Source organism: Sturnira hondurensis, unplaced genomic scaffold, assembly GCF_014824575.4.
Source record: "Sturnira hondurensis isolate 20B ecotype Veracruz unplaced genomic scaffold, ASM1482457v3 Scaffold0024822, whole genome shotgun sequence".
NCBI classification, from domain to species: domain Eukaryota; kingdom Metazoa; phylum Chordata; class Mammalia; order Chiroptera; family Phyllostomidae; genus Sturnira; species Sturnira hondurensis.
In genome coordinates, this window is record NW_028097453.1 from 4,852,606 (window position 1) to 4,874,855 (window position 22,250).

Genomic DNA, 22,250 nt, shown 5'->3' on the forward strand with positions numbered 1-22,250 from the left:
AAGTACCACCCATGGACATGAACTAAGGGGTGGGGGGTGGGGGGTGGAACGTTGGAGGAAAGGGGGGTACAGGGTAGAGGGGGAGAAAGGGGAAACAATGAGACAACCATAATAGCATAATCAATAAAATATATTTAAAATACATCAGTTAGGGAATTACTTTTAAAAAGGATAAAATGGCAATAAATATGTTCTTATCGACAGTCACTTTAAATGTAAATAGCTTAAATGCTCCAATCAAAAGACACAGAGTAGCTGAATGGATAACAGAGCAAGACTCATGTGTATGCTGTCTGCCACAGACCCACCTCAGAGCAAACGATACACACAGACTAAAAGCAAAGGGATGGAAAAAAATATTTCATGAAAATGGAAAGAAAAAAAAAGCTTGGGTAGCAATATTTATATCTGACAAAATAAACTTTTCAACCAAGGCTGTAGTAAGGAAAAAAGAAGGATTCTAAATAATGATAAAAAGGTCAATCTAATAAGAATATAACCCCTATAACCATTTGTGCACCCAACATAGGGACACCTAAATACGTAAAGGAAATCTTGATGGACATGAAGGAAGAGACTGCCAGTAACACAGTCATAGTAGGGGGTTTTAACACCCTAGTCACATCAGTGGGTCGATCTTCCGAAAAGAAAATCAACAGGGAAACAGTGGGCTTCAATGTCACACCAGATCAAATGAACCCAACTGAGACCTGCAGAGCGTTTCATCCCGAAGCAACAGAATACACATGCTTTTCAAGTGCACACGGAACCCTTTTCAGAGAGACCATGTTTTAGGATGCAAAACAAGTCTCAACACATTTAAGAAGACTGAAATCACATCAAGCATCTTCTCTGACCACAATGGTATGAAACTGAAAATCAATTACAAGAAAAAAACTGAAAAATATACAAAGACACAGAGGCTGAATAACCTGTGACTAAACAACGAATGGGTTAACAATGAGATCAAGGAATAAATTAAAAGATACCTTGAAACAAATGAAAATGAGAACACAACAACCCGAAATTTATGGGACACAGGGAAATCAGTCCCAAAAAAGGAATTCATAGCATTACAGGCCTACTTCAAGAAACAAGAAAAAAATCTAAATTTACACTTAAAAAAACAGAATAAACAAAGCCAAAAGTGAATTAAACACAGGAAATAATAAAGATCAGAGCAGAAAGAAGCAAAATAGAGTCCAAAAAAATTGTCAAAGATCAGTGAAGATAAGAGCTAGTTCTCTTAAAAGATAAACAAGTTCAACAAACCTCTAGCCAGATTCACCAAGGAAACAGTGAGGAACCAAATATATAAAGTCAGAAATGAAAGAGAAGTAACAACTGACATGAAAGAAATACAAAGAATTGAAAGAAAAATTTTTTTTCTAAAGCATTGTGAACAAATGACAACAAATTGGACAATCTGGTTGAAATGGATACATTTCTGAAAACATACAGTCTTCCAAAACTAAATCAGGAAGAATCAGAAAATCTGAACAGAGTATAATTAAGGAAACTGAAGCAGTGATCGAAACAAACAAAAGTCCTGGACGTGACTCCACAGGTGAATTTCACCAAATGTTCAAGGGAGAACTAACACCTACCTTTCTCAAACTGTCCCAAAAATTCAAGACAAGGAAAAATTCCCAAGCTCATTTTAAGAGACCAGCATTATCACAATTCCAAAACCAGAAAAAGACACTACAAAGAAATAGAATAGGCCAACATCCCTGATGAACATAATCTAAAATCCTCAACAAAACATACACAGGCTCATTGGCTCAATTGTTTAGAGCATTGTCCTTAAATGCCGAGGTTGTGGGTTTGATCCCCGGTCAGGGCACATGAAAGAGTCAACCAATGAGTGCATAAAAAAAAATGGAACAACAAACCAATCTCCCTCTCTCGATCTCTCTCCTTTCCTCTCTTTCTCTCTACAATCAATCAATAAAAATTTTAAAAATATTAGCAAACTGGATCCAGCAATATACTAAAAAGATCATACACCATGATCAAGTGGGATTTATTCCAGGGTTACAAGGCTGTTACAATATCTGGAACTCAATAAATGTGATACACCACATAAATAAAATTAAAAATAGAAACTACATGATCACATCAACAGATGCAGAAAAAGCATTTGATAAATATCCAGCATCCATTTATGATAAAACCTCACAGCAAAGTGGGAACAGAGGGAGTATACCTCAATGTAATAAAGGCCATATATGACAAATCTGCAGCCAGAGTCATACTCGGTGGACAAGAACTACAAGCATTTTCCTTAAGATTGGGAACAAGACAGGGATGTCTGCTTTCACCTCTTTTATTTAACATAGTACTGGAAGTCCTAGCTGCAGCAATCTGACCAAAAAAAGAAATAAAAGGCAACCAAATTGGAAAGGAAACAGTAAAACTGTCATTATTTGTAGATTAAATGATTCTGTACATAGAGAATACCAAAGATTCCACCAAGAAACTACTAGAACTGATAAACAAATTCAGTCAAGTAGCAGGATACAGAATTAATATCCAAAAATTTACTTTTTAAATTAAATTTAAACAGAAAACAGTAGCATTTTATGCACCAATAATGAACTATTAGAAAGGAAAATTAAGAATATAATCCCATTCATAATTGTTTCAAAAAGAACAAAATACCTAGGAATAAATTTAACCAAGAATGTAAAAGACCTGTACTTGGAAAATTACGTGACACTGAAGAAAGAAATGAAAGAAGACACCAATAAGTGGTAGCACATACTGTGTTCCTGGATAGAAAGAATCAGCATCATTAAAATGTCCGTACCATTCAAAGCAATCTATAGATTCAACGCAATTCCTATCAAGATATCAATGACGTGTCTCACAGAACTAGAATATTCCTGAAATGTATATGGAACTGCAAAAGATCTCAAATTGCCACAGCAATCTTGAGAAATAAGAACAAAGTGGGAGGAATCATACTACTTGGTATCAAACTACACTATCAGGCCATAGTAATCAAAACAGTATGGTACTGGCATAAAAACAGACATATATATCAATGGAACAGAATAAAGAGCCTAGAAATAAACCCATGCCTTTGTGGTCAATTAATATTTGACAAAGAAAGCAAAAACATAGAATGGGCTAAAGATAGTCTATTCAATAAATGATGTTGGGAAAATTGGGCAGATACATGCAAAAAAAAATGAAATTAGACCACCCTTTTATATCACACACTAGAATAAACTTGAAATGGATTAAAGACTTAAATGTCAGACTAAAAAAATGAAAATCCTACAAAAAAACTTAGGCAGTCATTTCTTGTAGCAACATATTTTCTGATTTATATACCCTCAGGCAATGGAAATAAAAGAAAAAATAAATGGGACTACATTACTACATCACTCCATCAAACTATAAAGTTTCTTTGCACAGTAAAGGAAACCATCAACAAAATGAAAAGACACCCCACTGGAAAGGAGAACATATTCACCAATAATACATGTAATAAGGGGCTAATGTCCAAAATTTATAAGAAACTTATACAACTCAACACCAAAAAGCCCCCCAAAGAATCCAATTAAAAATGGGCAAAGGACCTGAACAGACACCTCTCCAAAGAGGACATAACTGCTCAACAGACAAAAGAAAAGATGCTCAATGGCAGTAATATCAGAGAAATACAAATTAGAACCACAGTAAGATACCACCTTACACCTGTCAGCATAGCTATCAGCAATAAACCCACAGACAAGTGCTGACTAGGACGTGGAGAAAAGGGAACGAAGATTGGTGCGGTCACAGTGGAAAACAGTACGGAGTTGCCGCAAAAAATAAAAAATAACATTACCTTAAAACCCAGCAATTCCATTTCTAAGTGCATATCCAAAGAAACCCAAAACACTACCTTGAAAGACTATATGCACCCTATGTTCCCTGCAGCATTATTTACAACAGCCAAGATTTGAAAGCAGCCTGAGTCTATCAGTAGATGAGTGGGTCAAAAAGCTGTGGTACATTTACACAGCGGAATATCATTCAGCCATAAAAAAGGATGTCTTTCCCTCTGCGACAGCATGGATGGAGAAAGACAAGTACCACAGAATTTCATCTAGTGAACAAAACCAACTTACAAACAAAACGGAGACAGAATCAGAGGTAGAGAACAGTGAAAGCTGTCAGAGGGAGGCGTTACCCATTAAGTGCACCATTAAGTGCAGTGGGACTCAGGGCACTGCACCTGATAAGCCTGTACCCACGTCAGCCCCCAGTCCCAGTTAACAGCCTGTCTGAGGTTTGAGGAGATGCAACTTGGCATTGGCACCACTTTTTCGAGACAAGCTAACCACTCTTCCAGGATTGGAGAAAAGGTTTCTCTTAGAAATGCATGTGATTTGAAAAGACTTCTTTCTCTCTCTCAATTTTAGAGTTCTCATGGCCTACAGATAGTTGCAGTTAAGGTAAAAACTTACTTGATGCAAAGAAAAAATCCCCTATAAGTTTCGTTACCCAAATGTATATAAGCTTGGGATTCCCCAGGTAGGTATGACATCATCACGGTGATTGGCTGAAGCATCGATGGAGCCTGCAGACAGCAGGATCTTGAAGCAGACATGGTCGCTTGGGGCGGAAATCTGGACCCTCTCACTTCCCTAAAATTACCTCTCACTTTCAGCTGACACCCACTTGGAGGACTAGAGAGCTGGCAGTTGGGAGAACCAAGTCCCCGTGTATGTGCGTGCACAGCCCTTCAGGTACAGAAGAGCGGCCACCCCCAAAATGACCGGCCCCCAGCTGGCGACGAGGACCTGCCTCAGTGAGCTCGCACGTATTCTCTGATTGGTCAGATCCCACGTCCCCGTTTCAGGGTTGAAATATGCTCACCAGGCAGGCAGATGATAAAGAAGTTTAGTGCAGACTTTTTTTTAAAACCTAGTTTGATATTTAACAATATAGCAGCAGCACAAACATTCACTATATTTTGGGACTTACTGTGTGCCAAGCAATTGTTCTAAAAAGTTAGATCGATCAACCAACAGATCGACTGCTCTTCATTCATTTGCTCTTCAACTCAGCTCCATGAGGTTGGTCTTATTGTTCATATTTTCACTCATCCAGTAGTGTATATACTGGGCCCATCCTATGTCCCAGGCTCTGCAACAAGCAGTCAGGATACGATGGCTGTACACCAGCACTAAGCCCCGCCCTCTTGCAGTATCCGTTAGAGCGACTGGGGCAGGGACACAAAAATGGTGAAGTAGCCTTACGTTGGGCGATGTTCAGTGCCACTGGGAAAAGTGAGGTATTGCAGAGGTACGAAAGAGGGTGGCTATTACACGCCAGGTGGTCGTAGTTGGTGTGTGAGCAGGGCCCAGAAAAAGTGATGGACTGCGCGTGGGAATATGGGGAAGAGCATTCCAAAGAGTGAGAACCACCGGGTCAGAGAGGAACCAGGGGCTCAAAGAGGTTCGGAAGCTCCTGGAGTCACTCAGCTGGCCCAGGTCAGAGTTGGGGTCCGGACACAGGAGACCAGGCTCTGAAGCCTGCACTGTAGCCACCAAGCGGGCTGCCTCGGTCTTCCTGGGTTGGTTCCGCCCTGGCCCAGTCCCAGTCAGTAATTTCTGTTTCCACTGTTGCTAAAGGCAGAAATCCACTGGTCTCGGCTACAACAGCACTGTTCACTGTCTCCATCTATTTCAGACGGAAACTGCAGTTACCTGACTCCCAGAAAGCAATACATGCCCTGGGCCCCCAGTCCCAGAAACCCCAGAACCCACCTTGTGTGTCCAGGGCTGTCAAAGCCACTCCTCGCCTCCTGGGAGAGCCCAACCAGAACCCAGTCGATTCTCTGAATCAACTTCCTGTTGGGCGTTTCTGTCTTCTGTTACACTAATACACTCTCCTTTTCTTGTTCTTTCTCCTTTCCCAGGCTGCTTTGGGGGCAGCCCACTTCAGCAGCCACTAACCACACGTGGCCTGTGAGCACATGGAGTGGTCAGTCCGAAATGAGATGTGAGAGTAGAATACTAACCAGACGCTGAAGATCAAGTATGAAGAAGGGAATATTAAAATCTCTCACTTATATCAACTACATGTTGGAGTGAAAATACACTGGCTACATTAGGTCAAATGAAATGTGTTATTACAGTGAATTTCACCTGTGTCATGTTGTATTTCTTTTTGCCGGCACAACTTAGCCTGTGCTTTCAAGATATCCACCACCTCTCACACTCAAAAGCTACAGGTGCCTTTGATTGTACTTATCTTAGAACATATTTGAGATCTACAGCCTGCTTTGGGGAATAAGGTTCTTACTACAGCAGTTTAAGACTCTGTCAGTCTTTTAAAATCTATTCTCTAAAGTCTGATTCAAGGTATTTCAATACACTATGGGTCATTTCATTAAAAAATGTCTTTATCATCCCTTTTATTGACCATTTATTAGTTCAACTATTATGACCAATTTATGGCATAGCCTTATTACTTTCTTATTAATCTGAATTAATATTATTGATGAATGTGCATATTAACCTTGATTTTTTTTCTCATTTTTAACTGTTGTATGGGGAAATGTTCAAGAAATTACCAGCGAGCCTGATTGAAGTTCAGGCTCTAATCCCAACAGACATTTTGGAAACATTATGAAAAGAAAGTGACTTATCACTAGGAACCCAAAGGGGCTCATTTCCTAAGAATAAGCCTATCAAAATAATTTGGGTCCCTCAGATGGAGACTTGGTTGACAGAACAGATGAAGGTCATAAAAAATAGACCTTTGTTTTGTTTTGTTTTGAATTGTTGTTCAGTTACAGTTGTCCCCATTTTCACCCCCTGCCCTACCCACTCCCACACCTCCCACATTCCACCACCCCCAGCCATTGTCCTTGTCCATGGGTCCTTTATATATGTTCCTTGATGACCCCTCCCCTTCTTCCCCCAGTTATCCCTGCCCCCATCCCCTCTGGTCACTGCCAGTTTGCTTTTTATTTCCATGTCTCTGGTTCTACTTTGCTTGCTTGTTTGTTTTATTAGGTTACACTTATAGGTGAGATCATGTGGCATTTCTCTTTCATTGCCTGGCTTATTTCACTTAGCATAATGCTCTCCAGTTCCATCAATGCTGTCACGAAGGGTAAGAGCTACGTCTTTTGTTCCGCTGCATAGTATTCCATTGTGCAAATGTACTGTGTTTTTTGATCCACTCATTTACTAAATGCTCATTTTTTGATGGGCATTTAGGCTGTTTCCAGCACTTGGCTATTGTAAATTGTGCTGCTGTGAACACTGGGGTGCATAGGTTCTTCTGGATTGGTGTTTCAGGATTCTTAGGGTATACTCCCAGCAGTTGAATTGCCATGTCAAAAGGCAGTTCCATTTTTAGTTTTTTGAGGAAATTCCGTACTGTTTTCCACAGTGGCTGCACCAGTCTGCATTCCCACCAACAGTGCACTAGGGTTCCCTTTTCTCTACAACCTCACCAGCACTTGATGTTTGTTGATTTGTTTATGATGGCCATTCTGACTGGTGTGAAGTGGTATCTCATTGTGGTTTTAATTTGCATCTCTCTGATGGCTAGTGATGCTGAGCATCCTTTCATATGTCTCTGGGCCCTCTGTATGTCCTACTTGGAGAAGTGTCTGTTCAGGTCTTTTGCTCATTTTTTAATTGGGATGTTTGTCTTCCTGGAGTGGAGTCATGTGAGTTCTTTACGTATTTTGAAGATCAAAGTTCTAGCCATAGAGATCAGACAAGAAAAAGAAATAAAAGGCATCCAAATTGGAAAGGAGGAAGTAAAACTGTCAATGTTTACAGATGACATGATAGTGCACATAGAAAACCCTATAGACTCCACAAAAAAGCTACTCAACCTAGTAAGTGAATTTGCCCAAACAGTGGGATACAAAGTCAATATTCAGAAATTGAAGGCATTTTTATACAGCAACAACAAAATATCAGAAGCAAAAATCAAGAAAAAATCCCATTTGCTATAGCAACAAGAAAAATAAAGTACCAAAGAATAAATATAACCAAAGAGGTAAAAGACCTGTACTAAGAATAACTACAGAACACTAAAGAAAGAAATTAAGGAAGACACAGATAAATGGAAGCCTATACCATGTTCATGGATTGGAATAATTAACATTATCAAAATGTCCATACTACCCAAAGCAATTTATAGATTCAAAGCAATCCGTATTAAAATACCAATGACATGTTTAGCAGACATAGAACAAACATTCCCAAAATTTATATGGAACAATAAACAACACCAAATAGCCTCAGCAATTTTGAGAAAGAAGAACAAAGTAGGAGGGATCACAATACCCGATATCAAACTATACTACAAGGCTACTGTAATCAAAACAGTCTGGAACTAACATAAGAATAGACACATTGACCAATGGAACTGAATAGAGAGCCCAGAAATAAACCCATGTCTCTATGGTCAATTAATATTTGACAAAGGGGGCAGAAGCATAAAATGGAATAAAAATAGCCTCTTCAACAAATGATGTTTGGAGATCCGAACAGCTACAAGCCAAAAAATGAAACTCAACCACCAATTTACACCATACACAAAAATAAACTCAAGATGGATAAAAGACTTAAAAATAAGTCATGATACCATAAAAGTCCTAGAAGAGAACATAAGCAGGAAAATCTCAGATATTCCATATAGCATTTATTTTTCCTCATATGTCCCCTACAGCAAGGGACATAAAGGAGAGAATAAACCAACAAGACTTCATCAAATTAAAAGGCTTCTGCACAGCTAAAGAAAACATCAGCAAAAAGAAAATGGAACCAACCGTATTGGAAAATATATTTGCCAATGATACCAAGGATAGACCTTTGCATTAAGGGCTCCCAATTGGGGGCAGAAGACAGGCATGAATTTATTTCAGTGATTCTGGGCCATGGTTTATCTTCATTCCCACTGTTTTCCTTTGGAGCCCCAGGGTCATAGGCTAAGAGCTCACCAGCCTAGGTACCACCAGCAGCTGGTAAGTGGAAGGCCAAAGGGACAAAGGGAAGAAGCCAAAGGAGAGGATCAGGCCTATAAAAAAACCGACAGGCACTTTCCTTGGAGGCTGGCAGACTGACACAGAAGCCACCTCCAAAGAGGAGCTGCTGACATGTTTTCTGGCACGTAGCTGGGGAGGGCCTGAGTCTCACCACCTTACATTCGAACCTCAATCCGTCTGAGAACCTGGAATGGAGGGTGTCCTGGTTCCACCTTCCACCCTGAGAAAGTTTGATTTGTCACTGCAGAATCTAAGGGGCCGTGCCCTCGAGGGAAAGCTTTAAAAAGTTTTCTGCTCCAGAAGAAACAAATAAGAAGTCAAAGACAGAACACCTGTGCCAATCGGTACTTGCCTGATGTATACAGGCAAGCTTTCTGCTTTTAAACAGAGAAACCAACACTTCCCCTCAAAGCCCGTTTTTGCTAAAAAAAAAAAAAAAGTTAGTGCGACCGAGGGCAATGACACAAATTCCTAGATCTAGTTCTTAAAAGTGGTTCCAAGTCTCTTTCAAATTTCTAAAAGATACCTTTCAAAATTAAACCAAAAACACAGCACCAAATGCAATGTGTGAAATTTGACTAGATCCTCTTTTGTTTCGTTATTTCAAAAAGCCACTCTTGCCCTGGCTGACATAGCTCAGTGGATTGAGTGCGGGCCTGCGAACCAAAGGATCACGGTTCGATTCCCCGTCAGGGCACATGCCTGGGTTGCAGGCCAGTTCCCAACAGGACATGCACCAGAGGCAACCATACATTGGTATTTCTCCCCCTCCCTCCTTCCCTTCCCTTCTAAAGATAAATAAATACAACTTTTTTTTAAAAAGCACACACACACACACACACACACACACAAACACACAAAGCCACTCTCGTGAGAAGTGAGGAAATCTGAGTGAGGGTGGAAATTAGGGGATATTATGAGATTACTATTATTTTAATAAATATTGTAATGTTATTGGAATTACGCAAAAGTATTTAGGACTGAGGTGTGGGTGTATAGAGAGAGTATAACTAGGACAAAATGTGAATAAATAAAAATGTAAATAACTACCATTCTGAATTCCATGGCCCAAAGGTTTTCCCACGCCCCTCCTACAGATTACGATGACTACAGTCCGATGTGATTGGTCACTGTGTTGCCCTACATGATTTCACATGCCTTCGACAAACTGCACTGGACAATGTATACATGTCACACGAAGATACAGCCTATAGCTTCTCCAAGGTTCAAACAGGCACTTATCTATGTAATTGTGGGTCGGGGAAGCCGGAACTGAGCCAGACACCTGGGTTCTAGTTCACTCTGACACATACCTGCTGTGTGAACTTGAAACAAGGTATTTAGCCTAAGCATTGTTCTCTTCAATAGTCCCCGCCCCCTTTTAAAAAACGGTGTGATGCCCTGACTGCTGTGGCTCAATGGATTGAGCACCAGCCTGTGAACCAGAAGGTTGCCGGTTTGATTCCCAGTCAGAGCACATGCCTGGGTTCTAGGCCAGGTCCCCAGTTGGGGGCGTGCAAGAGGCAACCGATGAAAGTTTCTCTTGTACATTGATGTTTCTCTCCCTTTCTCCCTCCCTCCCCCTCTCTCTAAAGATAAAGAAATAAAATCTAAAAAAAAAAGATGTGACAATGAAATGAAAACAAAAATCTAAACTACTAAGCACAGCATGCAGCACAGAGCGCGTGCCCCACTCATGGCCGCTGTCATGACCCACACCCCACTGTGATGCTGAGTGTAACTTTCCGATGCGAACCCACCGCAGACTCTCTGCATCCTGACTGCAGCCAAGTTCATGAACAAGTCTCACATAATAACGTGAGATAACTTAAATGGAGATATGCTTAACAAATACAGTACTATCTCATTGCTCAGATTTTTTTCAATATATAAAGAAAATTTTTAGAATTTATTATTATTATTTTACAGTTGTCCCAATTTTTCCCCCTTTACCCTTTTCCACCCAGCCCACCCCCCTGCTCCTGCAGTCAGTCCCCACACTGTTGTCCCTGTCCATGGGTCATTCACGCACGTTCTCTGACTAGTCCCTTCTCCTTCTTTCCACCATTACCCCTCCCCTCTGGTCACTGTCAGTCGGTCCCATGTTTCTATGCCTCTGGTTCTGTTTTGCTCATCAGTTTATTTTATGCATTAGATTCCTCTAATAGGTGAGATCATATGGCATTTGTCTTTCACCAACGGGCTTATTTCACCTAGCATAATAGTCTCCATTTCCATACATGCTGTTGTAAAAGGTAGGGATGCCTTTTTCAATGGAAGGAATTTTTTAAGAAGTAGTGTATGCCTCCCTGCATACAAGGAACCAAACGCTAGTTGGAGAGACAGCTGACAAGAAAAGGGATCCGTAAAATGTAGACCGCATCACACTAGGGCAGGCTCTGCTAAAAAGAGCTTATACAATAACAGTTCCTGTTTTTGAACTTGCTACTTCTTGCCCAGTACACATATCAACAACCCACTGACACACTCCTGTATCAAAACCCTGCCTGCTCTACCTTCCAAACCCATCCCAGCATCTCCCATTTCTCACCCGCCCCCAGAGTCTCCATTCTCATCTGCAGTGTTCCTGCAGCCTCCCAGCCGAACTGAACCTGCTCCGTGCTGCTCCGTTGCCCCTCGGGCTCTACAGAATATGCTCCACCCAGCACCCAGAATAATTCATTTAATTCAGGCATCACGGTTTCACTCCTGTTCAAAACCCTCCAAACCTTTCCATGTTGCTGGGAGTAAAAACATCACAGTTTTTAAAGGGCCCACAAAATGTCATCTCTAGGATCCAGTCCTGGCTGTTTTTACAACTTCATTTCCTGATACTTTCCGATAAAGTTATCTCCTTGCAGTTCCTTAAATGCTTGAAGCCTTTCGCAGAGCTTTGCTGCCATCCTCTCTGCCTGGATTACTAGTCCCCCGTCAGTCACCCAGCCTGCTCTCTCAGTTTCCTAAGTCTACACTGCCACCCTTTTAAAAAGACCCTCTCCTGCCCACAGCACACAGAATACTAACCACCAGAGAGTGGCCAAATGCAATGTCATCCCCCCATCCCATGGGGCACTAGGCAGCTGTGCAGAAGGAATGAAGGTGATTTCTATGAAGTGACAGAGAATGATTTTCCAGTCACGTGGTTAACTGACAAAAGCAAGGTGCAAAAGAGCATATAGTGTATGTTGCCTGCTGTTCAAGAAAAGGATTAGAAACAAGCATATGTCTTGGTTTATATCAGCAAACAAAAAACAAGGAAGGCAAAACAGAAACAGACTATATGCTACGGGGGGAATGGAGGGAGACAATAGGATTTCACTGAGCATATCTTTTTCTATGGCTATACTCTGGATGTTAGCGTATCACATATTTAAAAATTAAAGCAAGAGGGCCCTGGCTGGTGTAGCTCAGTGGATTGAGCGTGGGCCTGCGAACCAGATGATCACAGTTCGATTCCCAGTCAGGGCACATGCCTGGGTTGCGGGCCAGTTCCCAGCAGGGGACCCACGAGAGGCAACCATATACTGATATTTCTCTCCCTCTCTCCTTCCCTTCCTCTCTAAAGATAAATAAATAAAATATTTTTAAAAAAGCAAGAGGGAAAATCCCGAAGTTGAATAAACAAACCAATTAATGCAACTATATACAAATTGATAACATAATCACACAGAAGGGAAAAAAAAGGTTGACTCAAGTAACTTTAAACTCCAGTATTCTGTACATATCCAGTGGGATACATGGAAAAATAAAAAGGACAGCAAAGAAATCCTGAACTGTATTTAGTAATGTCTGTGCTTGGTCATGGTCATGCGATAGCAATTATGAAACTATTTTGCATTTAACATAAATTAGGAAAATATACTGATGCTACTAAACTTCAGTACATTCCCACATAAATTAGGAAAAGATACGGACACTAATAAGCTTCAGTGTATGTTCACAGCAAAGAAGCAAGATACACAGACGGAAGGGAGGAGAAGGAAGAAGAATCGAATGACTGGATTAGCCTGAGCCGTAACACAATAGCCCCACGACTCTGCGTAAACTCTGTTTCCCAGCTCTGGCAACAGGCAGGGCCTGGAACCAGGAGCTCAGCACTTTGAGCACAACTAGCACTCAGAGCGTTTCTGAATACCACCCCCTAAAAGGAACGAGAAAATCTCTGATTCCAAGGGTGAGGCAGGAAAGGTAGGAAAGGAGCCCAGGACTTGTTTCTGTGCCAGAAAAAAAGGAAGTGCTCAAAAATTCTCGGAAACATGGCAAAAGGGAGCTAAACCCTGTAGGGGATCCCACTTGCAAATTTGGGATCACTGAACATCGAAACAGAATACACAGGAATACTGCCTTAGAAAACATCCGTGAGTCCATACTAATAATAACCCAATGAAATGAAAAAGGGAGGTGCCGAAGTTCTTCATTACTGAAGAAAGTCAATAGTGTACCCTCGCTGGTGTAGCTCAGTGGATTGAGCACAGGCCTGCGAAGCAAAGGGTCACCGGTTCAATTCCCAGTCAGGGCACATGCCTGGGTTCTGGGCCAGGTCCCCCAATAGGGGACACATAAGAGGCAACCACACATTGATGTTTCTCTCTTTCTCTTTCTCCCTCCCTTCCCTTCTCTCTAAAAATAAAATAAAACCTTAAAATTTGTCAAGAATTTATAAAGAAAAATAGGCATAGAAAGTTGCCATCTTGAATCGCCACTGGATGCTAAACCATTGCATGAAAGATTGTTGGGGAACAGGATAATCACACAATATTGAAGTGTCACTTAATAAATCATTAACTGACAAAGGGGGAAGGGGCCTCTACAATAAAGAAAGCTGATGAACCTCACCTGAACCAAATAACTGACGTTAACATCTCCAGTAATGAGACAACTGGGCTGCATCCACCACCCACGAGACTCACTACAAAAAACTCCTGTCCCACAAAGTGTCCAATCATAGACACGCAGAAATAGACAATCCAAATTGAGAGACATTGTATCAAACAACAGATCCTTCAAAACCGTTGATGTTACAAAAGACACACATGCAAAAAGTTAACATCGAGTTTTAGGTTAAAGGGGACTAAAGAGGGCATGGCTTTCGAATGTAGCAGGAGCTGTCTCTGGCTTCTGGGCTCTGTGATGAGACACGGGTCTTCCTCGAAGACACATGATGAAATATTTGGAGGAGCCACAACCCTCCGATGGTTTAGCATAAACAAATGTTAAGTATATGCATGTAGGTACAAAAGGAGAAGTAAACCAAAAGTGACAAAATGTTCCTGTACTATTTTTGGCGGCTCTTCTCAACATTTTAAAGGTTCCCAAGATTTTAGCACTTAAAAGGAAATCTTAACCACGTCCCCTCCCCTTTCTTCCACATTACCACCAATCAGTAAACGAACCCCGTACCTACATAGCTACTCATTTAGCTACTTACTGTCTTCCCCACCTTAACATAAGCTTCCCAAAGGCAAGGAGGGGTCTGCTCCGTGCTGCTTCCTCCGGCCCTTGTACAGGGTCTGACCCAGGGTGGACCCTCAAGCATTTATTGAATGACTGATGTTCACAATTATTCTATGAAATAGATGCTGTTATTATCCTTTCTCTCACATGAGTGGTTCTCCCTCTCTCTCTCTTCAAAGGCAAAGATACTGAGGCACACAGAAGTGTGGTAACTTTAAAGAAGCTTTGACTTGGGGGAGGGGTGGGGCCAGGGTCTAAAGCCAGGCATCTGACTTGAGAGTTGGTGCTGTCAGTCACTGGCAGGTGGCTCCCCCAGTGAGGCAGGTTCCACCCCAAAGGGCTCACCTTCTGTGGGGTACACCATCCATTCGGCTTTGTCGGGGCATGGCCTATTCAGAGCAGGTGACATTCATGCTTGCTGAATGACATGACCTCTGAATGATACATGAACTAGGTGGGCAGATGCCACTGTGACGAAACTGTTCAGAGAATAGTTGCTGGAGGATATGGGACTTGAGTAAATTGGGTTTTCAATTGAGGGGACCACAGGTTCAGGCAACGGTCACCAAAGGTGCATTCTGGAACCGGGGAGAGATCAGCTCCGTACGTGTCTCTCCCCCTGTCCTGTAGCCCCCGGCATGTGAAAACCTCCCAGCTCCTCGTGCCCTGTGATGGCCTCTACCCTCAGTTCCTCTCAACTGCAGTTCCTCCTCTCTGCTCCTGCCAGATCAGTCTTCCTAAGTGCATGGTTCTGGGCCTGACAGGCTCCCAAACAATTCTCCTTTCCTGGAGAAGAGAATCCAAACTCCCAAAGGGGACATTCAGGGCATTGTGCAGGGCCTCCAGCTCAAGTGGACACACTTCCTCCGCAGTGACACCAAGTGATTCCGTGTTGCCCAATCACCCTCTGTACACTGTGCGGCCCTGTCTTCCTTACCTGCTCTCCTCCTCCTGGAATCTTGCCCCACACCATGGCATGTCCACAAACCAGCTGTCCCCGGAGGCCACAGTCAAATGCTCTCCCTTTCATGAAGTCCGTTTTACAAAAGATGTGTGAAGTGAGGCCATCAGCTAAGGACACTTCTTTGCCCTCCCCGGCCACGTGCCCCACGCACATTAAACACGTCACGGGTAACCTCTTTTACATTTACTTCTGTGTCTTATCAAGGAGGTACTTTGAGCAGAGTTCAGCCCCTCCCCCTAGGTTGTACTGCGCAGATGAAGGTACCTGTCAGGCATACTGTCGATGCTGAATTCAGAATGGAGATGGAAGGTTGATCCGATAGGAAGTGCTAAGGAGACCCCGATGGGAAGAATACAGAGAAAGAATACAGAGAAGATTCTTTCTCCCCGAAAGAATACAGAGAAGCTAACTAAGGGAGTTATTACTATGCTGCAGGGGGTTGGCTATCACTTAACTAGGGGGCTGTGCCTGGAAGGGTTTATGAGGGTGGGGAGATAAAAATGGGCGCAATGAAACCAATGTTACGGGGCTACTGCGACGATTAGAAGAAAGGTGGCAGGGTTAAGGGCAGCTCTAGACACACAGTAGTTCTTTTATGCGTTGAGGCAGGAGGAAAGGCGCATCTGCCGCCCTACTGAGGGTTCTTTCTGTGAGACCTTCGCCCACGGACACTTCTTTCCGCCCTCTCCCCGGCCCACCTCTGCGGGGCCAGCCTGCCGACGCCGCTGGGAGAGGAGCGGCGCGCCTGTGCCAAACTAGTTGTTGGGCAGGTGGGTCCGTCTCCCCTGCCCAACAGGGGAGTGACTCAGAGTGCAATCAGAGAAAAAGGCACACCCTTCCGGGGAACACTTGGTGGGAAGGGGAGCCGCGATGGGGGGCGGTGGGGCTTAAAAAGAACTCTAGAGAAAGTAAGGAATCAGCGCAGGCTCGGGTGTACGAGCAGGAGTCCTTACGGCTCCTCCCCAAACGCGATCCCGGCGCCTGACGGCCAAGTTGCTGCCGGCCGGCCCACCCAAGGCGAACCTGCAGATGCAGTGACAGCGTTCTCTCCCAGACAAGGTCCGCTCGCTGCGTTTTCACGCACTGTCACTCTTCCCCTAGCCCGAACCCAACTTGCAGTGGCCTCGGGCCACACCCTTCCATCCGGCCCCAAAGGCCTGGGACCTCGGACACCCCAGCGCCCGCCTAGTCCCCGCGGGGACTCCGGGGAAGGCTGCCACTCACCGAACAGGAGCAAGAGGATGGCAAGTTTGAGCACCGCTTTTACGGCGGTCCGCCGCGAGACCTTGACCTCGCCCATGGCTCCTCGGAGCGCAATTGCCTGCGGCGGCCAAGCTGCTACGGACCTCCCGCCAGAACCTCCTCCGCCCCGCCCTCGCCCCGCCCCTCCCCGCTCCAACCCACTCCGTCCCCTCTCGACGCAGCAGTAGCCTTTGGTGTCGGTCCACAACTCTGGGCGGAGTTCCCTTTCCCTTGCGCATGCGCGGCCTTGCGCGTGCTCTCTAGCGCTTTCCCTTGGACAGGAAGCTGGGCGGAGGTGACTCTGGCTGGAGGGTTCACCTCCTCCCAAAGCTACCCCCTACTCTGCTGGGCCTTGAAGGGACTACAGAACTCTTCCGATGGGCAGGGAGGGTCTGAAGAACTTTATTCCTTCAGTGCTTTCCTGCAGCCGGCGCTGGGCGGAGCCTGCTTTTCCTGCCAGTGACTCTTGGCTAACGCGACCCGCACTTGCAGCCTCTCGAAGCCACGCTTTCCTCAGGTGTTAAAAGGACACGGGAAATGCCAGACCGCTGCTAGGATGAGTGGGATTACCGGTGCAGCACCTTAAACTCCATTCTATCCTCGTTCAAGTGCATGCCGCCTTTTCCTTCAGCCTGACCCCCAATCCCGGCACTCCCTTCAGGGGGGCTAGGATTTCCACCCTGTGGTTTCTCCCTTCTCAGTTTCCCCCTTGGCTCTCTCCCTCCACTTCAGCTGTGGGTTTCCCTCGGGCCGAGGGGTCAGATCTGTTGGCTTACTGTTAGGCCCGCAAAAATCTCCACCCCGTGGGCAGGGCAGGCACTTGGAACGCTCGCTCTCTCTGTTCGTCAGCCTTTGGGTTGACCGTGCCCTCCCCTCCAATCCACCAGCTCCCAGAGCAGATCACTCCCAGCTGCTCGAGTCACCCTCCCTGGCTGCCTCTTTTCTTTGGGAGAGAGGCGCCAGAATTCCCCTTGCGCAGGGAGGAAGTTAAAGGAACTCTCCCAGGAACAGGAGCCCTGCTGTTGGAATAAAGGCCAACGTGTTGCCAGCTGCGAACCCGAGGGGAAGTGTGCTTAGCTGTGCTCAGGTGGGGCCCCCAAACCACTCAAGACACTTGAATTAAACTGTTAGAATTCATGAATTATTTCTCAAGTTAGCCATAATTTTTAAAAAAATTATGTATTGATTTCAGAGGAGGGGGGAGAGAGAGAATGTAGATTTACTCGTTGCTCCACTTGCTGATTCATTCATTGGCTGATTCTGGTTTGTGCCCTGGGGGGGTGGGGAATGGAACTTGCCACCTTGGCATATGGGGCCTGCGCTCTAACAGAGGGAGCTGTCTGGCCAGGGCCTCAGTGTTATTTGTGACAGTGAAACTTGTTAGAAGCCAGATGGGTGGAGTGTGCCCTGTCCTGGGCCCAGGGAGTGAGTCCTTTGGGTCTGGGTCTGAGAAGCGTGCCACCCCCCTGCCCCCCCGGGGTTGGGAAGTGGTGGTGGGTTTCATGTCATTACACTGAGGGAGACCCGTTAGACTGGTTCCTGCTGCATGAGAGTCAAATGCCTGGGACCTGCTGCCCAGCACACCTGGTTTCCTTCTTTGCTTCCCTGCCCAGTAGTGCTGAGTGCCCCAGACACGGTCCTGATTGAAAGGAACTTGGGGAAGAGAATCACCCCTCAGACTGGAGATAGGCCTCCCACCCTGCCCACCCTCCTGCATCCCCCAGCCCCCCTGTGTCCCCCAATCCCCTGCAGCGGCCTCCTCAGTGGCCCTGTCCTCCTCCTGGCAGAGATTTACCACACCACCTTTGACTGACCCCCTGCATCTGAAGGCCAGAACCGCCTGATGGTGCCAGCAGGCATCTCGGAGCTGGAGATGGCACAGACTCTGCTGGAGCATCACAGGAACGTGATCAAGACCCTCCCCTCGGACCCACACAGCCTGACATGCATCGGTGCTGCCCAGCCACACATGGACGTTCCCTACCAGGGCAGCGGGCTCACCCGCCGTCACTTAATTTGGCGGCACCTAGCATCCAGGACGTGCCTTGAACCCCGGGAGACCCTGAGGAGTGGGGTCTCTGGGGTGCCCCACTCGGAGACCCTGGGATAACCTCATACATTGTGTGTGGTGGGCAGGTTTGATCGTGAGGGGCAGGGTGAGGAGTGGCGAGGGCCGCAGTGGGAGGGGCCAGCAGCACATTTTGCCCTCAGGGTGAGAGAGAGGGGAGAGACAATCTATAAAAACTTAAATGCAGCAACAAAATCCCCACCAAAATGAAGATCAAAAAGCGACAGGGCAACCCGGGTGTCGTGAGTCCACTTCAAAACCAGCTGAGTGGGAAGATGTCAGAGGGAGACCATTGAGCCCCAAGACTCATGGGACTCAACAGTCCCTTCCCCCACCCTGGTGACCTGTGTTCATGTCCCACCATGTGTCCACTGTGCTGCCTTTGGCAATTTTCTTAACCCTGCAGAACCTCGGTGTTGCCAGCCCTAACATGGAACCCAAGTCCTGCCTCCCCACCCGCCTGGGGGACAATGACAGGGGCCCTGACAAGGGTCCTGCCAGTCAGGTCTCCGAGGGGGCCAGCTCAGTGCAGGTCAGACCTTGCTCTCATCGAGACTGACAGCTGCCCACAGGCCTGGGAAAGTTAGAATAACCCTACCCCAAAGCTGCTGAGTGAGAATTTGTTAAAGTCTTGTGCCCAGCCTCCGTTGTCCCCGAGGCCAGTTACCCCTTCTGTGCCATGACTGGTCAATGACACAACAGAAATGCCACCCGGTATTTAACACACTTGGCAGTCACACTGGCTTTTTGATATGTTCTCTCAAATCCCCTCAAGGGAAGCTTTGTTTGGTGGGGAGGTGGATCGGAGCCCACCGAACCTGCTTGCGAGCTTGTGCCCACCTGCCTTCGTGCTTGTTCGAACAGCTTTGCTCGTCCAGGAGCCCGGAAATGGGACAACCAGGCGCTCCAAGGGTCAGCCACCGACGTGGGTGTCTAGAAACTGATGCTCCTTTCAGCAGTTTCTAGAATGCCAGGCTTATGGACGGCTTATAATTTTCCTGAGGTTTTGCATCTTGGAAGGGTCTTTAGCAGCAAACACTACTCGGAAGAGAAACATTTATCTTATGCCACAATTCCAAATGTACACATTAATTGCTTCCGAATTATTTAATTAAATTTCTTATTATTTTGGTATATTTTATTGATTATGCTATTAGTCATCCCATTTCTTTCTGCCCTTTATCCCCCCCTGCCCTGCACACCCCCCTCCGGCATTACCCCCACCCTTAGTTCATGTCCATGGGTCCTGCATATTAAGTTCTTCAGCTTCTCCGTTTCCTATACTGTTCTTAACCCCCCCCCCGTCCGCTTTGTACTTGCCAGTTATGCAAAGAAGCTTTTCTTGATAATCAATACCAGCCCATATTTAGATCGTTGAACATTTGCCTAGACTATGTTTGTATCTTTAAACCAGTATCTGTGCAGGCAGAGGGTGGTGGAGCCCTTGATTCCTCCGCCACAGGCGCAAAGGAAGGATTCAGCCTGGTGCCTTGGGGCGCTGGGGCCCAGGCTCCGCTCCTGCACTGAGGTCTGGTCGCACAGATCACGTTATTTGGGGGACAGATTCCCGGACGGTCTGGAGACCTGTTTCCAGTAGCGACCAAGCTTCATCTGGTCTGCCCCTCCCCGTGGCACCGGCGGGAGCACGAAAACGAACATTTTTTCCTATCGAGAAACTTCGTAGTTCCCGGACCAAGCATCACTGAGCCTCCGCAGTGTGTCCTGGATTTGGCAGCTGAGACGTGAATCACCTTTTCGGCACCTTTCGGACCAGGGCTCCCCGCAACACGGATCTCGGCCTTGCCCTCGGGACGCCCAAGTCCCTTCGGAGCACTGGCCGGAGGGCTCTGTTTGGGCCGAGTGTCTTGTCCAGCACACGCACGTCCACCTGAGGCACTGATGGTTTCAGAAGGCACTTAAAATGAGACCCGTGCGGCCTTTGCTGGGAAACAGCCACTTCCGGGAGCGGCAGTTCTTCTCGTTGGTCCCCGGGCCTCGCGATCTGTTGTTCAGGGTCATCGTCAGGCCAGGTGCCGTCGCCAGAACCTGGGTTCAAATCTACAGGAAGAGAGACACCCCCCCCCGCCCCCCCCCCCCCCNAGCCATCCCCCCCCCCCCCCCCCCCCCCCCGCGTGTGGCTGAGAGGCAGGACAGGACTGCTATTTAATTAAATTTAAAAGTTCATGTGATTTTTCACAAAGGGTTCATGCCTGGAATTGTAAATAAAAAGGTGAGTGTTGGAATATATGATCACTAATTAATAATTCAGAGAGAAATAGAAAATTGGAATGCAAAATTCTCTGTTTTTTTTTAATCATTCTGCAGTGCATCCAGCAAATGCCTATTTTTTAAAAAAAGAATAATTAGATGTTGAGACTGTCTGGAGGATCATTACTTCTAATTAACTTAGTTATTTACTGTAAATTAAGCACCATTTGTAAGCAGGTTGCTTTGCCGGCGTTATTGCTTCTCCGCGGATGTGCTGACCCTGGAAGGTCTGAGAATGAAGAGACCCTTGCTTGGAGGGCTTCCTCTGAGCTGTTTCTCCTGGTGGAGGTCACCCTCAGCCCTGGGGTGGGGGGGTGTGGCCCCCACCCTGCCAGCCCTCTGCAAGTGGGGACAAGAATACCTCAGCCCTCCTGGGACCACAGACAGTGAGTCAGAGTGTGCCTGCAGTTCCCTCGTGCTGACGATGCTGGTGAGTGTGATCACAACCGTGCAGTCCATTAACCAACCACCTGCGCCTTTCGTTCTGAAAATGAGGGGAATTGTGGTTTCTCTAACAGTCCTGCCAAGTAAAAGAAAAAAAACCCCAACAACGATTTGAGAGGTCCAGATCTGCACAATGAACCTGTTCTCCTGGTTCTCGGTTCTGTCCCTCTCTCCGCCAGCAGGGGACATCGGGCAGTGTCTGGAGACATTTGTGGTCACAACCTGCCACCACTGCTGGCACCTGTGGGGGAGGCCAGAGATGCTGCTCAGACCCCACGACGCACAGGACTGGCCCCACAGCCAGGAACCAACGGGTCCCAGATGTCAAGAGTGCGATGTAGCCATCACAAACTTTAAAGATATCTCTATCAGTGAAATCTCTGGGACCAATGGCTTGGACCGTGAAGCTGCTGCTGCTTTAAGTCATTCCCAATAATCTGAGATATGGGGGACACCAGGCAGATACTGTGTGTAGCACAAAATGTGAGAAAATCAAGTTTCTCCTCTGCCCCGGGCTGGTAGAAACTCGGAGTCAACTTGGAAAGTGGGAGGGGGTAAGACCTTTAGATGCCAGGAAGCCCCTGAAAGTTTTTGAGTTGAGAAGTAACAAAACAGCAAATGAACACCTACTGTGGGCCAGGTCCTGTATTAAGTTCATTACCCAGGTTCATTTCATCTTCTTGCTGTCCCAGTTTTTACAGATGAGGAAACCGAGGCTCAGAGAAGGTAAGTGACTTCCCCAAGGACACACAGTGAGGGGCACTGGGGGAGTCCAACCGAGGCTAAGTCTAAAG

General features: G+C 45.8%; 1 protein-coding gene across 1 annotated transcript in view; it reads right to left on the minus strand.

Moving 5' to 3' along the window:
* Positions 1 to 16,792, minus strand: part of CD58 (CD58 molecule) — a 58,722-nt gene extending 41,930 nt beyond the window's left edge. The window contains exon 1 of the mRNA XM_037038861.1: positions 16,659 to 16,792. Coding sequence (XP_036894756.1) covers positions 16,659 to 16,734 — 76 coding nt within the window. The 5' untranslated portion in view covers positions 16,735 to 16,792. The remainder of the gene's footprint in view (positions 1 to 16,658) is intronic.
* Between the last annotated feature and the right edge of the window lie 5,458 nt (positions 16,793 to 22,250).